Genomic DNA, 18647 nt, shown 5'->3' with positions numbered 1-18647 from the left:
ATATGGGGAAAGAGTATCAAATCTACTAAACTATATTAAAAATTTTAGTATGATTAATTGCTAGCATAATTCCCACAATTATTATTATTAAATTTCCCTTTATGGAAAAGCAACGATGTTGTCATTTTTAATTTTTGTAGATACAAGACCTGCTTCATCAACCTCATCCAAAAGTCCCCCATATTCTAGTTGCAGTGAAGATGAATCTGCACTGGGGGACAGGGAAGCCCACGCTGAAAACAGTCCAAATGAAAGTGTCCGAAGTCCATCTTCTCAGGAGTTGAGTGAAAATGATGAGCCAGGAAAAACCCACCTTCCAATTGAGAATCCTCTAGAAATCGAAATTGAAGACCAAGAAATAATAAAAGCAGATGTGGAGACCAAGCCTCTGCCAATAGAGGAAAACTTGGAGAATGTTCTTGAAGAAGCAGAGAAAGGAACCCAAGTGATTGCAGAGGGTTTATCTGAGAAGTCCAGGGAACATGTTCCCAAGGAAGACAAGGAAAAGAGTAAGAGTAACCTTTGGGAAGGAAGCGCTGCTAAGGTGAAGGACAAAAAGGCAGGTCCCCGTAGGATGGATAAAGGTGGTAAGTATAGCTGTTGAGTTGACCTGCCATTGTCTCTATGCATGGAAGCTGATCTTGGTCATTGCACTCTGCCAAAGTTTGGGAAATACTATTGTGATGATGCCGGAGGGATTCAATTTTTTCCTATTTCTCTCTGTGTCACATGATCATACATGTATTTTCAGCTTGTTGTTTTCCTTTATTGCATTTAAAAAATTACTTGGTAATTCTTAAGCAGCCTGTTTCCTATTTTCTGTAAATTCCTTCCTATGACAGTTCTATCTCAAGAATCAAATAAGACACAATACATGTCTGAAGGCAAGGGTATGTGTAGCTTTTTAGAGGTTATTTATTCTTATCCAAATATGCATTTATATGTATATGTAGCTAGCATTGATAGGTGCTTGCTATGTGCCAGTGCTAAACACATATATTAACTCGTCTAATCCTCACAACAGCCCAATATCCCCATGAGTTAGGTTCTATTATCATTATCTCCTTTTTACAGATGACAAAACTGTGGTTTGTAGAGGTTAAGTAAGATGTCAAGCATCATACAGCTAATAAGAAGCATTCCTAGGATTTGAATTCAGGGAGAGTGGTGCCAGTTTCTAAAGGTTTCCAATTTTATCTGTGCAATAGGAATTTATAGTTAAATAAAAATATTAAAAAATTCATAGAAAACTCCAAACTGCACTTTAAGTTCTCTGAAACTGAGTAACTTTCTGATCCAGGGGTTTCTTGGGTGTGTTGGACAGTTCCATTTGACAAAGAAAGTCTTGAAGCGTGTCCTAGGATGATCAGGCCCCAGTACCTTAGACACATGGAAGGTCTGATACTTTTCTCAACTTTAGGAGGACAGTTAAAGGATTGAGTTGTGTCCTGTGGAAGGCCGGTTGTGCCTGCAGCTACTTGGCTCTCACATAGTACGCTGTGCCCTATAACTTGTATCTTGGGCCTTTCCCTAATCTCTCCTATCTGTCTACTCTGCCAACATGGTGGAAATTCTTTTTGACTCCAAGGTAAAATTTGTTGTCACATTTTAATAGTACTAAAATTCATCTGTGTTTTCAAACTTATGAATGCTCTTAATGTCTATAACATTTATTTTAGAAACTTAAAAGCTGTTATTAAACCACTGGTGCCTACAGCTAAGAATTGAGGATGTTGAATAGTTGTCTTTCCATTCAGTCATTATCATTAACCTTCTACTATGCATTGTGGTCAATAAGAAATGTGTAAGAGAGGGCTCCTTCCATAAAATGTTAAGAGGCAGGCTTGGCACGCCAATAACTGGACAAGGTCAGTAGTCACCTGTAAAACCAGAGAAGGTACAAATGTTACGGGGCTTCAAATGAAGAGAAGACTCATTTGATGAAGTCACCTTGAAAGTTTTTGTGAAGGACATATTTGAGGAAGGCTTTAAAGGTTAGATAAGATTTTGAAGGTGGAATGGAGGAGGATAAATCATGCCAAACAGCAGGAAGTAGCAAGCGATATAACCTTGGAATAAGTTAAACAAAAACTCTAGAATGAGCAGTTTGACAAACTTCAGCCCACAAGCCAAATCTGGCCTACCACCTTTTCTTTTTGTATTGCCTGTGAGTGAAGAATGTTTTTTTCTCTTTTTTTCCCCTTTCATTTTAATAAGGTTGGAAAAAAATCAAAAGAAGAAGAAGATGTGACATGTGAAAATTATATTAAATTCATATTTCAGTGCCAGAAAATAAAGTTTTATTGGACTAGAGTCATGCTTATTTATCTACATATTCTTAGTGGCTGCTTTTGCTCTACAAGGGCAGAGTTAAGTAGTTGCAACAGAGACCCTATGGCCCACGAAGCCCTAAGGATTCACTGTTTGGCCCTTTACAGAAAAAGTTTGCCAACCTCTGCCTTAGAATTTTAACATTAAGACCCCCAACATTTTCAAAATGATTTTGCCATATGTGAGTAAAGATTCTTATTAACATACATTTGAAGCCCCTTTATAAAATAATTCAAATTTTTGATCTTGGATCTTATCATTCAATTCTGGTACAGGTAATGTATAATCTAGAAAATTTGTACAATTTGGCAAACTGCTGACCAAAAAGGTACGGATGTTAAAGTTCAGTAGCAACATTGACGTTATTCCTAGTATTTCTTTTATTTCCACTTCAGAAAACTAGATTGTTTACCTGGATTTATGGAAGTAGACAACTTTTTGTAAAATAAGATGCACATGATATAGGCTGAAATTAGGGGATAGATAGAATAACAGAAGTATTCGACTAGGATCATATCACTTGGAAGAGAGTGAGGTTTTTTTTGTGGTACTCAGGCCTCTCACTGTTGTGGCCTCTCCCGTTGCGGAGCACAGGCTCTGGACGCGCAGGCCCAGTGGCCATGGCTCATGAGCCTAGCCACTCCGCGGCATGTGGGATCTTCCCGGACCGGGGCACGAACCCATGTTCCCTGCATCGGCAGGCGGACTCTCAACCACTGCTCCACCAGGGAAGCCCGAGAGTGGGTTTTTTTTTCCCCCTCTGGATTTGTGAAATGAAGAGTGTATAGGTTTATTATTTTTCTCAACTATTATGGGAAACTTGTGTTCTTGACTTGATGACATCTATAATTTTAAAACATTTTGTTATTATCTTTTCATTGAGGTGGGTTCAACACTAGATGGCAACTTTTATGACTATTTATCTCTCTTATGCTCTAATATATGTACCAAACCTCTTTATCAGTGTTTATTTTTCATTAACAGCTTATGAAATAACATTTAGAAAATAGAGAAAAGAGGGCTTAAAATTATCTATAGATTTATCACACACAAAAATCACCTTTAACATATGGTCAGTCTTTTTATTTCTAAAGTTAGAGTTTGCAAGTTATGTTTTCATATTTCCATAAAATGTTATATTTTGCTTTTTATTCTTAACCTTATACCATAAGTATTTTTATGTTATTATGTAATCTTCATGAATATGTTTAATGTCTGTGTATTATTCCATTCTGTGGTTTTTTCATAATTTAAACATTTCCCTATTTTTCCTATTTTCACTAATACTAGTAGTACTCTAGTATCTTATTACCTACGATAATTTGAAATTAATAATTATTTTCTTAGGCTAGGCTCCAAGAAGTTTACTTTCTGGATCAAAGGTAATAGACATTTTAAGGTTTGTGAAAAAAAATTTTTTTCTTAGAAAAGATTTGTTGAAAAGTTTATACAATACAGAACAGATGAGAATAAGATGAAAGCTAAAGGCTTCCTTCCCTGGCCTTTATTCTTTTTCCTGAGAGATAGATAACTGTGGATCAGTTTTTTTGTGTGCATGATTCCAGAAAATTTTCTCTATATACACACATATATAAGTGCATTCATATATTATATATATACAGACCTTATTTTTATATACAGATGGAAACATGATACATTTTTGTTTTATAACTTGTTTTCACTTAACACTGTATCCTGAATATCTTTTTATATTAGCACATATAACTGTACTTTTATTCTTATTTACTGTATATGTTATGCCATTGTATTGCCTTAGTATCATAACTTTGCAACTTTTCTTAAAAATATGTTGCCTTCTGTGTAAGAACTGGTAGATTTGTTCTATGGTCCATCTTCCACAAAAGAACAACATTTCTGGATTACAGAGGCCTGGAGGCAGAGTGAATAAAGTACAGTGGAAAATAAGATTATTTTTTGAAAATAAGTTATTAATAAGCAAAATAAAACAAAGACCATGTAAAATATTTAGAACGATGTAGAAGGATTATGGTATCAAAACCTAAGGATTAGTAGATTATGACAGCTGAGTGCTAATGTTTTAAAAATAAACTCAAGGAAATGATGCAATAAATTTGTAAATATTTAGAATAATAGACTAAAGGAAGTGACAGATATTCTCAAAAGCCTTTATATTCCTAAGAAAATTTCAGGTAAAATAAACCAGGTCTTGAAAGTATCGTGAGTTATGTTGATATTGATGCCAAGCAAAGAGGTTATGGTGGTTCCTCCTCCTTAATTGAGCCTTCAGTTAGGTGGCTGAGGGAGAGAGGGATAGAATCAAAGTTATATGCTTGAAATGAAGGTCATTTAGGTCACAGCTTATATGAGTTAGATCAGAAGGCTGGTGAAGATTGAAATGTGTGTATTTTATTTAGCTCCCTGATTAGAACCTTAGATTGCAGTGAAATGGGGGCTGAGATAATGTGTAAAAGATTCTATCTCATTTTTTATAGCACTGAATTAATCAATTTCAACTAGGCCTAGAATAAAAATTGTGATTATGTTAAGAATAAGTCTATGGGCTGAAAAAATGACGTACAATGAATGATGTTTCGTTGAGTCTAAGTTAATACAACTTAATCTGAATTGTTTTCACTTAAGATCATAGCAATGGATAAATTTGTAAAGTACTACAGTCAATGCCTTATTACCTTTCAGGCTGATAGCATAAAACGATAACTTCCTTCCAACTATTTTATAATATGTCACACTTAATTGGGCTTTGTCCAGCCCACCAACAAATCAGGTGAATTTATATAAAAGATATGTCATATGCAGTGAAGTGGATAAGGTAAAAGATTATAATTGCTAGCTACAGTGAGATAGTGCCCTTGAGAGTTAATTCAGTGTTATAGGGTATAGTGTTATTTTCGTGTGTTTATTTTTCTCTGTTATTTTTAGTTTAAGCTGTCTTAATGCATTGTGACACATGGTGTTCTAATGATGGAACAATTCATGTGGATTTGTGAAATTAATATAATTTATACATTATGAATATAAATAATATATTAAGAATAAAGTATTATATAGTATAAAGTAAAATGTATGTAGAAATAGGCATTTTATACTTTTATATATGAATCAGCAGAAGTCATAGTGCTTGGCCAGGTAATATAGACCTAAACATTGTTAGGACCAAAGTAAAATGCAATTTTATCATCACATAGGCAGGATAGAATGGTCTTGATGAAAGAACAAGAAAATCATGTGTTATGAGTTGCAGTCTAAATACAATTTCTGAATGAGTTGTGAAAGCATATAGCTGTTTGTTTCAATAGATTTCTTCTGAAATATTTGTTAGGTATCTGCTTTATGCCACACTGTTCCTGGTGTGAGCATAATGAAGTCCTTCCCTATATGGGAGTTTATATTTGAGGAGGAGATGTGCCTAACAAGTGAAAGATAAACATGTAATGGGGCACCTGGGCTAAGTGCTAGCAGAAAAGAAAGTCAAGGTAAGGACATAGAGTGATGGTTTGAGGAAGGGGTAGTATTTTTTAGGGCTGTCCTTTCTCAGTGAGGGGACATTTGAGCAAAGACCAGAATGAGGTGCGGGGGTGAGCCACTCTGTCATGTGAAGAAGGAGCACAGGAAGCAGAAGGCCCAGCAAATGCACAGAGTCTAAACTGGGAGCATCGTTGTTGAGTGAAGAATTTGGAAGGAGGTCAGTGTGACAGGAGCAGAACGGACAAGCCAGAGACTGGAGGAAATGAGGCCAGAGGGAAAAACTTATAGGCCATTGGGAGGAGTTTATTCTGAGGTAGGAAGCCATTGGAAAAATTAGTGCATACAAATGACATGAGCTGAAAGTTTTGAAAAGATTCTTGCTACTGTGTGGAGGATAGAATTTAGCTTTCTGAGTATATTATGTTCGAACAGCTGTGGTCTTGAGTTGTGATTAATCCTGGATCTTTTTAAGCAATGTTTCAATGACAAAGGTAACACAGGAACATCTTTACTGTATAGGTAGATGATGTAAGTCATGAATTTTGTCATAGTGAGTTGTTGGGAAGATAATTGATTGGCTACACAAAGAATGATCAAAGAACACGCATAGTTTTCAAGGTGACTGGGAACTTGGAATAAACCTGCATATATATTTACTCAGCTTTTATTGCCTTCTTATGTTCTTAAAATTCAAATGAAAAGTTCTTGGCAAAACATTCTTCTGATATAGAATTGCTCAAGATACTTAGCATTTTTTAAAAAAACATATTTACTTTATTTTTTAAAAAAACAACATATCTGATATAGAATTGCTCAAGATACTTAGCATTTAAAAAAAAAACATATTTATTGGCATATAATTGCTTTACAATGGTGTGTTAGTTTCTGCTGTATAACAAAGTGAATCAGCTATACATATACATATATCCCCATATCTCCTCCCTCTTGCATCTCCCTCCCACCCCCCTAGGTGGACACAAAGCACTGAGGTGATCTACCTGCGCTATGCAGCTGCTTCCCACTAGCAATATGTTTTACCTTTGGTAGTGTATATATGTTCACATTACTCTCTCACTTCCTGCCAGCTTACCCTTCCCCCTCCCCATGTCCTGAAGTCCATTCTCTATGTCGGTGTCTTTATTTCTGTCCTGCCCCTAGGTTCTTCAGAACCATTTATTTTTTTTTAGATTCCATATATATGTGTTAGCATATGGTATCGGTTTTTCTCTTTCTGACTTACTTCACTCTGTATGACGTTCTCTTGGTCCATCCACTTCACTACAAACAACTCAATTTGGTTTCTTTTTATGGATGAGTAATATTCCATTGTATATATGTGCCACATCTTCTTTATCCATTCATCTATAGATGGACACTTAGGTTGCTTCCATGTCCTGGCTATTGTAAACAGAGCTCCAATGAACATTGTGGTACATGACTCTTTTTGAATTATGGTTTTCTCAGGGTATATGCCCAGTAGTGGGATTGCTCAGTTGTATGGTAGTTCAATTTTTAGTTTTTGAGGAACCTCCATACTGTTCTCCATACTGACTGTATCAATTTACATTCCCACCAACAGTGCAAGAGGGTTCCCTTTTCTCCACACTCTCTCCAGCATTTACTGTTTGTACATTTTTTGATGATGGCCATTCTGACCAGTGTGAGATGATACCTCATTGTAGTTTTGATTTGCATTTCTCTAATGATTAGTGATGTTGAGCATCCTTTCATGTGTTTGTTAGCAATCTCTATACCTTCTTTGGAGAAATGTCTATTTAGGTCTTCTGCCCATTCTTGGATTGTGTTGTTTGATTTTTTGATATTGAGCTGCATGAGCTGCTTGTATATTTTGGATATTAATCCTTTGTCGGTTGCTTCGTTTGCAAATATTTTCTCTCATTCTGAGGGTTGTCTGTTCATCTTGTTTATGGTTTCCTTTGCTGTGCAAAAGCTTTTAAGTTTCATTAGGTTCCATTTGTTTATTTTTGTTTTTATCTCCATTTCTCTCAGAGGTGGGTCAAAAAGGATCTTTCTATGATTTATGTCATGGAGTGTTCTGCCTATGTTTTCCTCTAAGGGTTTTATAGTGTCTGGCCTTACATTTAGGTCTTTAATCCATTTTGAGTTTATTTTTGTGTATGGTGTTTGTTAGGGAGTGTTCTAATTTCATTCTTTTACATGTAGCTGTCCAGTTTAACCAGCACCACTTACTGAAGAGGCTGTCTTTTCTCCATTGTATATTCTTGCCTCCTTTATCAAAGATAAGGTGACCATATGTGTGTGGGTGTGTCTCTGGGCTTTCTATCCTGTTCCAGTGATCTATATTTCTGTTTTTGTGCCAGTCCCATACTGTCTTGATTACTGTAGCTTTGTAGTATAGTCTGGAGTCTGAGAGCCTGATTCCTCCAGCTCCATTTTTCTTTCTCAAGATTGCTTTGGCTTTTCAAGGTCTTTTGTGTTTCCATGCAAATTGTGAAATTTTTTGTTCTAGTTCTGTGAAGAATGCCATTGGTAGTTTGATAGGGATTGCATTGAATCTGTAGATTGCTTTGGGTAGTATAGTCATTTTCACAATGTTGATTCTTCCAATCCAAGAACATGGTATATCTCTGCATCTGTTTGTATCATCTTTAATTTCTTTCATCATTGTCTTATAGTTTTCTCCATACAGGTCTTTTGTCTCCTTAGGTAGGTTTATTCCTAGATATTTTATTCTTTTGTTGCAGTGGTAAATGGAACTGTTTCCTTAATTTCTCTTTCAGATTTTTCATCATTAGTGTAGAGGAATGCATGAGATTTCTGTGCCTTAATTTTATATCCTGCTACTTTACCAAATTCATTGATTAGCTCTAGTAGTTTTCTGGTAGCATCTTTAGGATTCTCTATGTATAGTATCATGTCATCTGCAAACAGTGACAGTTTTACTTCTTTTCCGATTTGGATTCCTTTTATTTCTTTTTCTTCTCTGATTGCTATGGCTAAAACTTCCAAAACTATGTTGAATAAGAGTGGTGAGAGTGGGCAACCTTGTCTTGTTCCTGACCTTAGTGGAAATGCTTTCAGTTTTTCGCCATTGAGGATGATGTTGGCTGTGGGTTTGTCATATATGGCCTTTATTATGTTGAGGTGAGTTCCCTCTATGCCTACTTTCTGGAAGTTTTTTTTCATAAATGGGTGTTGAATTTTGTCAAAAGCTTTTCCTGCATCTATTGAGATGATTATATGGTTTTTCTCCTTCAATTTGTTAATATGGTTTATCACATTGATTGATTTGTGTATATTGAAGAATCCTTGCATTCCTGGCATAAACCCCACTTGATCATGGTGTATGATCCTTTTAATGTGCTGTTGGATTCTGTTTGCTAGTATTTTGTTGAGGATTTTTGCATCTATGTTCATCAGTGATATTGGCCTGTAGTTTTCTTTCTTTGTGACATCCTTGTCTGGTTTTGGTATCAAGGTGATGGTGGCCTCGTAGAATGAGTTTGGGAGTGTTCCTTTTTTTTTTTTGAAATGTTCTTAATTTATTTATTTTTGCTGTGTTGGGTCTTTCGTTTCTGTGCGAGGGCTTTCTCCAGTTGTGGCAAGTGGGGGCCACTCTTCATCGCGGTGCGCGGGCCTCTCACTGTCGTGGCCTCTCTTGTTGCGAAGCACAGGCTCCAGACGCGCAGGCTCAGCAGTTGTGGCTCACGGGCCCAGCCGCTCTGCGGCATGTGGGATCCTCCCAGACCAGGGCTCGAACCCGTGTCCCCTGCATTAGCAGGCAGACTCTCAACCACTGCGCCACCAGGGAAGCCCTGTAGTTTTCTTTTTTTGTGACTTCTTTGTCTGGTTTTGGTATCAGGGTGATGGTGGGCTCACAGAATGAGTTTGGGAGTGTTCCTCCCTCTGCTATATTTTGGAAGAGAAGGATAGGTGTTAGCTCTTCTCTAAATGTCTGATAGAATTCGCCTGTGAAGCCATCTAGTCCTGGATTTTTGTTTGTTGGAAGATTTAAAACCACAGTTTCAATTTCAGTGCTTGTGATTGGTCCGTTTATATTTTCTATTTCTTCCTGGTTCAGTCTTGGAAGGTTGTGCTTTTCTAAGAACTTGTCCATTTCTTCCAGGCTGTCCATTTTATTGGCATAGAGTTGCTTGTAGAAATCTCTCATGATCCGTTGTATTTCTGCAGTGTAACTTGTTACTTCTCCTTGCTCATTTCTAATTCTAATGATTTGAATCTTCTCCCTTTTTTTCTTGATGAGTCTGGCTAATGGTTTATCAATATTTTTTATCTTCTCAAGAACCAGCTGTTAGTTTTATTGATCTTTGCTATTGTTTCCTTTATTCCTTTTTCATTTATTTCTGATCTGATCTTTATGATTTCTTTCCTTCTGCTAACTTTGGGAGTTTTTCTTTCTTCTTTCTCTAATTGCTCTAGGTGTAAGGTTAGTTTGTTTATTTGAGATGTTTTTTGTTTCTTAAGGTACGATTGTATTGGTATAAACTTCCTTCTTAGAACTGCTTTTGCTGCATCCCATAGGTTTAGGGTCGTCGTGTTTTCATTGCCATTTGTTTCTAGGTATTTTTTGTTTTCCTCTTTGATTTATTCAGTGATCTGTTGGTTACTAAGTAGTGTGTTGTTTAGATTCCATGTGTTTGTATTTCTTACAGATTTTTTCCTGTAATTGATATCTAGTCTCATAGCATTGTGGTCAGAAAAGATACTTGATACGATTTCAATATTCTTAAATTTACCAAGGCTTGATTTGTGACCCAAGATATGATCTATCCTGGAGAATGTTCCATGAGCATTTGAGAAGAAAGTGTATCCTGTTGTTTTTGGATGGAATGTCCTATAAATATCAATTAAGTCCATCTTGTTTAATGTATCACTTAAAGCTTGTGTTTCCTTATTTATTTTCATTTTGCATGACCTGTCCATTGGTGAAAGTGAGGTGTTAAAGTCCCGTACTATGATTGTGTTACTCTCAGTTTCCCCTTTTATGGCTGTTAGCATTTGCCTTATGTATTGAGGTTCTCCTATGTTGGGTGCATAAATATTTACAATTATGTCTTCTTCTTGGGTTGATCCCTTGATCATTCTGTAGTGTCCTTCTTGGTCTCTTGTAATAGTCTTTATTTTAAAGTCTGTTCTGTCTGATATGAGAATTGCTACTTCAGTTTTCTTTTGATTTCCATTTGCGTGGAATATCTTTTTCCATCCCCTCACTTTCAGTCTGTATGTGTCCCTAGGTCTGAAGTGGGTCTCCTGTAGACAGCCTATATATGGGCCTTGTTTTTGTGTCCATTCAGCCAGTGTATGTCTTTTGGTTAGAGTGTTTAATCCATTTACATTTAAGGTAATTATCGATATGTTTTTTCCTATTACCATTTTCTTAATTGTTTTGGGTTTGTCATTGTAAGTCTTTTCCTTCTCTTGTGTTTCCTGCCTAGAGAAGTTCCTTTCACATTTGTTGTAGAGCTGGTTTGGTGGTTCTGAATTCTCTTACCTTTTGCTTATCTGTAAAGGTGTTCATTTCTCCATCGAATCTGAATGAGATCCTTGCTGGGTAATCTTGGTTGTCGGTTTTTCCCTTTCATCACTTTAAGTATGTCCTGCCACTCCCTTTTGGCTTGCAGAGTTTCTGCTGAAAGATGGTTATGGGGATTCCCTTGTATGTTAATTGTTGCTTTTCCCTTGCTGCTTTTAATATTTTTTCTTTGTATTTAATTTTTGATAGTTTGATTAATCTGTGTCTTGGCGTGTTTTTCCTTGGATTTATCCTGTATGGGACTCTCTGCGCTTCCTGGACTTGATTGACTATTTCCTTACCCATATCAGGGAATTTTTCAAAAATAATCTCTTCAAATATTTTCTCAGTCCCTGTTTTTCCCGGACCTCTCACTGTTGTGGCGTCTCCCGTTGCGGAGCACAGGCTCCGGACGCACAGGCTCAGTGGCCATGGCTCACGGGCCCAGCCGCTCCGTGGCATGTGGGATCCTCCCAGACCGGGGCACGAACCAGTGTCCCCTGCATCAGCAGGCGGACTCTCAACCACTGCGCCACCAGGGAAGCCCCAATCGCTTTTTTTTCTCTTCTTCTGGGACCCCTATAATTCAAATGTAGGTGCATTTAATGTTGTCCCAAAGGTCTCTGAGATTGTTCTCAATTCTTTTCATTCTTTTTTCTTTATTGTGCTGTGCAGTAGTTATTTCCACTATTTTATCTTCCACGTCACTTATCCGTTCTTCTGCCTCAGTTATTCTTCTTTGCATGTTTTAAGATGGGAACAATTTGTGTAGTTTCAAAGCAAGCAGAGGAGAGGGAATGAGTTTGGAAAGCTTGCCTACTAATATTGCAAACCATATCCTTGCTAACACTTTTCAATAACTAAATTATCAAATTTAAAAGAATTGGTGGAAATTGAGAACTGTCAGCAATAGTACAGGGACATAAGGCCTCTCATCATTATAGGTGAAATTGTTAATTGATACCTCCTTTTTGAAGTACAAAGAGAAACATATATCAAAAGCTTCTAAAAATTATCATGCTCTTTGACCCAGCAATTCCAGTTCCAACAATTTATCCTAAGGCAATAGTCAGAAATAATAAAATAATTATAAGTAGTATTTTAAGTAGCTTTTTAATCACAAAAATGGAAATAATTGAATATTTAACACTAAGCAGTTGGTTAGCCAAATTTTAGTAAAACCTTATTAGAATATTCTGTGCAGTTATTGAAGAATAGTTGTTATTTAATGATATGTGGATATAGTCACAATATATTGCTAAATGAATAAAATGGGATACAAAACATCATCTAAGTAAGAGTAAAAAATACTTAGAAATCTGCCAAAATGTTAACTAGTATTTGTTCCTGAGTGGTGAAACTAGGATATTTTTGTTTTCCTCTCTGTACTTTTTATTGTTTCAAGCTTTAAGTAGTGAATATGTACTATTTTCATATTTTGGGGAAGTACAATGTTTATATTATTTTAAAATATGTTTGTTTTCATAATAAAAACCCTCACATTGGAATGCAATAATATTTTGGTATTTTAAAAACATCTTAAAATATCCTATATCATTTGAATGGAAAAAGTATTTTTCTGTGAAATTCTCTGTTTGACCCTCTTCCATTTTGCTACAAATGCTGTGGGAACTGACAACCCTCTTTGCTTTTAATGGTCATCTTTATAGCAAGGTGAAGGAACGGAGCCTTGAGGGATGAAGGGCTAAATAGATAGAGGAAACAGGGTGATGTGTCACATTGCTGGCATGGGAGTCTCAGCATGCATAGTCCTCCTTTACTGTAGGTGGAAAACGGTCAAAGTTAAACACTGGCCAAGGTCTTGCTTTTAAGTTTCAGTTTCAAAAGAACATCTGAGAAAAAAATGACCAAGTGGGGTCTTTTCTGATCTCACACCTAATAAATCCTTAATGCTCAGGCCAGTGTCCCATTCTTGCTGAATCTGAAGCAGGCAGCACCTAAATGTCCAGGCTCTCATCGACTTCCAAAGCCTAACCCTCCAGGGGCAAGCCAGCTGACATGGGCACGTGGTGATTACAGTCCTGAGACAGAAGGATTACATGCTTCAGGCAATTCTGAGTGAGTTGTAATTTTCAGATTATGCTAGTATTGTTTGGCTTCTTAGAATAGTCTTTTGGTTCAGTAGCTGCTAACTGTTTATTATTATTTTTGTAAACCATATTGAAAAAATTTTCAATTGATGTATAATTGACATACAGCATTATATTAATTTCAGGTGTACAACATAATGATTCAATATTTGTAAAATAAACCATATTTTTTTTTAGCCTGTGGACTACTTGGGGGAGAAACCTAAATGTCCTGTTGGCTCTGATGAAACAAATCTTCAGTAATTGATACCAAATCAGGTTTCCTCGCACCCTTCTGCCTACCATCCTTGGGATTTCTATTGCTTAGTCAGCAAAGCAGATTTATACACAAAGACCTAAAGCACTATTTATTTAAACTCTCTAGTTATACAGTGCTGTGGGTAAGATGATATTTAGCTTATAGGTACTGTGTTATAAAGTTACTAAACTAAACGTTGACTTGGTTTTAAAAAATCCAACTATAACCTAAGTTTCATGAGTTGATGTCATCTTTAAATTACTGCAAAAGACATTTTTTATTTGATGTATTGGATGAATGAGGAAAACTGATGTTCAAAATTTTTTTAAAGAGGATACATTGGAACTATGTGATGTACCTCTTTTCATTTCCATGTTTGTTCTCTTAAGATTAGTATAGTTAAGTCATTCCATTTTTTCTCCAAAAGCCACATTAGGCAGATATTTCACTATTTGTTTCCAAACACAGAGGGATCAGTAAGTAACTAACTGCTCCTTAGCAATCCACCTTAAACTGAGCAAGGGACCACATTCTAGTTGTGTTTTTTCTTGAAGTATAGTCTTTGGACCAAATTGCTCAGAATATCTGAGAGAAAAGAAAGCAAGAAAGGAAGAGAGAAGGTAGGTAGAGAAGGAAAGAGAGAGATAGAGAGCAAGGGAGGGAGGGAGGGGGGAAAGGGTAATTTGGAGAAACTGTGCTCTTATCTAGGAGGGCAAATCTAGGTCTAGTGTTATTTGAGTGAACTTTTGTTAACCAGGAGGTGGCATAATGAAAGATGTTAGGGATTTAGAGACACAGGTCATCAGATGATAGGCCAGGGATATAGACAGGAATGTGTCAGACACTAAAGACAAAGTTAATGGATATTAAAGTGTTGCCGAGAATTATCAGGTTGGGCGATAATACTTATCATAGACATACTCATCATTTTATCGTCTATTATTATTTATTAGGTGCTCAGGTACTTGCTAATAAGCGAAATATAAGCATGTTCTACAGGTATTATTTCATTTAATCCTCCCAATATAACCACTGAGTAGATATCTCTTTTTGACAGATGGGTAAACTGAGGCTTAGGCTTAGGCTGAAGAACTTACCCAAGCTGACACATTTAGTATGAGACTTGAACTTCTTAGGTCTTTGTGTTCCTAAAGTTCAGCGCTAGTAATCAGCTGCAGATAACAGGAATCTCTACAACAGCTTTTACTGTCAAATTTATAAGAATCATGCAATAGCTTTTTTGCTCTGGTCACATGGAATGAGTATTGGGGTCAAATCACTAAAATCTACTAATGGATGAAATGTTTATAGTATAGTCAGTTCTGGTAGTTTTTGAAATCTAATAGAACAGTGATGATTGGGATTATAAAAGCCATAACATGTTTCTAAAAAGCAAAAGGCAACTAAACTCCTTTCCAGTCATCTCATTGCATGTGTATTTGGCAAATCCATCACTGCTTCTGGCTGTTGCCTTTTTTCTTTTTCAATGCAAGTATTTCTTTACATGGATTTCTTTACTTCATGATCTTCTATTGTGTTTTCTTTTTGAAATCATAGCTTGAACTCTGTTTAATCTTAATAACTGTTAAAAACAGAGTCATATTTTAATGTGAATGCTTTTAAATTAACCCCACTTGCTGCTGTTCCACTTACAATGTTCCCATGACCTGTTTTTAACACCTTTTGATATTTTATATGGTCTCCAATCAGTTGGACAGGTAGTAGCTGAAGATGTGGGTCCTGGCTGCCACTGCCACTATGACTCCGAGTCTGGTGTTAGCAGTGCAGACAGAGGAGAGAAGCACTCAAGGAAGGTGGAGATTGACACAGGTGCAGATAAGGGCACATCATTACCTAGGAAAGGCCTTCAGAAATCCTCTGCAAAAGACAGTGCTGTTTCCATCTTTCATCTTCCTATCCTTGTTTCCTCCTTCTACCACCTTTATTTTCTTTTCAACTAGTGAATATGATGGCAGGAGGTGGAGGCATTAAGGGGAGCTTTGGAGCTGACAGCAGATATGAAAGTTATCATTCTTTTTTGAATACAGTGGTGCTTAGAATTTTTTTAAAAAGGACTTAAGATAATGAAAAATACTGGTAGGGATTTTCAGACCAGTCTTATTTCATAGCCTGCCTCCCAGTTAGCTGACCAGGTAGGTGGATATACCTAACTGACCCACTGGAGACATGAAGGGCCCAGGCACATTTCATGAGGATTTACTTGAACTCTGTATTTTTTAAAATTCGGGAAGTATTCATTGCCATCAGCAAATGACCTGGCTCTTGGTGATGAGTACTCCAGCTGCAAGAGTGCACATTAGAGTGACTCAACAGACCATGACTCATACATATCTGGTCAAACAGCCTGTGTCCTTGAAATCAGGTTTCCCTATATTTAGTGGATGAATTTTTAAAAACACCCTGATTTGAATACACGTATGTGTGTGTGGCAGTTGGCGGGGGGAGGGTGATTCATTTTATTCCTCATATGGTCACAGTACCCCCACCTCCAATCTTTAATAACAGGCATCAAGTGCTGGGAGGTATTTGAGATTTCACTCTATTATCAAGTAAATAAGTTAGCCAGCCACAGTTACATCAGAAGACACAAAACTCCTCATCAGAGAAAAAGGACTTTATTACTCACAACAAATAGAAGCAGCCTTGTGCTGGTTCCCTGAGCTCCCGTTCCCCTGGAGCAATGTGGAGAGGACCAGGTGACACTTGAACTTGCAGTGGGCTGAGTTGCAGAAGGACACTGAGCTTGGAGAATCCAAATCTTTCGTAGTGGGTGTTCAACCAGAGGAGTTCTAGTGTACCTCCCCAAACTTCTGCAAGGCAGGTGGAGTAGTTGTTGTCTATTAAATCCAGTTCAAGCAAGAAAATATCATACATTGTACGCAGTGGGAGGGGAGTGTGTAAGGGAGGTTTGTTAGGACTTCCTGTGTGCCAGACACTGTGCTAAGCATTTTATGGTTTACTCTCACAAGGATTCTGTGAGTCAAGTGTTGCTATTCCCGTTTTATGCATAAGAGAATGAAGGCTTAGAGAAGTGTTATTTCCCAAGTTCGTACAACTATGTGGCAGAGCTGGCATTCTCACCCAGGTCTGCCTGACTCCCAAGTACACACTCAGCCACTAAATCAGATTTCCCTTGTTTGTGAACATTGCTCACTTTCTTATATTCGTTATTTTTTTCCCCCAAAAGCCCATGAGGTTGCTATCAAGAACACGTCATATTTTTGTACTGATATTTCTTAGAAGGGCTTCAATTACTCTTTCTCCCTTGCTTCAGAAATGTCATGTCTGACTCCCCTCTGTGTGTGTGTGTGTGTGTGTGTGTGTGTGTGTGCATGTAAATAGCTCAGCTATATGCCATTAGCACTTTCCTAGAATTTAGGCATAGTATATTATTACATGGTGGCTAGGCAATTTTATTACCCTGTATTCCTGAATGTTCTTGAATTCCATAAATTTAGAGGCCAGCTTAGCAAAACAGAGGACTTTCTTTAAATATTTTTCATAACAGACTTTTTTTTTTAGGCATCTTTATTGGAGTATAATTGCTTTACAATGTTGTGTAAGTTTCTGCTGTATAACAAAGTGAATCAGCTATATGTATACATATATCCCTATATCCCCTCCCTCTTGTGTCTCCCTCACACCCTCCCTATCCCACCCCTCTAGGTGGGCACAAAACACCGAGCTGATCTCCCTGTGCTATGCGGCTACTTCCCACTAGCTATTTTACATTTGGTAGTGTATATATGTCAATGCCACTTTCTCACTTCATCCCAGCTTACCCTTCCCCCTCCCCGTGTCCTCAAGTCCATTCTCTATGACTGCGCCTTTATTCCTGTCCTGCTCCTAGGTTCTTAAGAACCATTTTTTAAAATTATTTTTTAGATTCCATATATATGTGTTAGCATATGGTATTTCTTTCTGACTTACTTCACTCTGTATGACAGACTCTAGGTCTGTCCACCTCACTACAAATAACTCAATTTCGTTTCTTTTTATGGCTAATATTCCATTGTATATATGTGCCACATCTTCTTTATGCATTCATCTGTTGATGGACACTTACGTTGCTTCCATGTACTGGCTATTGTAAATAGAGCTCCAATGAACATTGTGGAACATGACTCTTTTTGAATTATGGTTTTCTCAGGGTATATGCCCAGTAGTGGGATTGCTCGGTTGTATGGTGGTTCAATTTTTAGTTTTTTGAGGAACCTCCATACTGTTCTCCATACTGGCTGTATCAATTTACATTACCACCAACAGTGCAAGAGTGTTCCCTTTTCTCCACACTCTATCCAGCATTTACTGTTTGTACCTTTTTTGATGATGGCCATTCTAAATGGTGTGAGGTGATACCTCATTGTAGTTTTGATTTGCATTTCTCTAATGATTAGTGATGTTGAGCTGTCTTTCATGTGTTTGTTGGTAATCTGTATATCTTCTTTGGAGAAATGTCTATTTAGGTCTTCTGCCCATTTTTGGATTGGGTTGTTTGTTTTTGTGATGTTGAGCTCCATGAGCTGCTTGTAAATTTCGGAGATTAATCCTTTGTCAGTTTCTTCGTTTGCAAATATTTTCTCTCATTCTGAGGGTTGTCTGTTCATCTTGTTTATGGTTTCCTTTGCTGTGCAAAAGCTTTGAAGTTTCATTAGGTCTCATTTGTTTATTTTTGTTTTTATTTTTTATCGCAAATATTTTCTCTCATTCTGAGGGTTGTCTGTTCATCTTGTTTATGGTTTCCTTTGCTGTGCAAAAGCTTTGAAGTTTCATTAGGTCTCATTTGTTTATTTTTGTTTTTATTTTTTATTTTTTTAATTTTTTAAACATTTATTGGAGTGTATAATTGCTTTACAATGGTGTGTTAGTTTCTGCTTTATAACAGAGTGAATCAGTTATACATATACATATGTTCCCATATCTCTTCCCTCTTTGTCTCCCTCCCTCCCACCCTCCCTATCCC

General features: G+C 36.9%; 1 protein-coding gene across 1 annotated transcript in view; it reads left to right on the top strand.

Annotated features, from left to right (window-relative positions):
* ERICH3 (glutamate rich 3) overlaps positions 1–18647 on the top strand; it is an 89420-nt gene that overhangs the window by 60140 nt on the left and 10633 nt on the right. Inside the window, 1 exon segment of the mRNA XM_007445904.1 lies at positions 141–587. Coding sequence (XP_007445966.1) covers positions 141–587 — 447 coding nt within the window.

Source organism: Lipotes vexillifer, unplaced genomic scaffold (genome assembly GCF_000442215.2).
Source record: "Lipotes vexillifer unplaced genomic scaffold, Lipotes_vexillifer_v1.1 scaffold2435, whole genome shotgun sequence".
In the NCBI taxonomy this organism is placed as follows: domain Eukaryota; kingdom Metazoa; phylum Chordata; class Mammalia; order Artiodactyla; family Lipotidae; genus Lipotes; species Lipotes vexillifer.
This window is presented reverse-complemented; position numbering and strand designations above follow the sequence as displayed.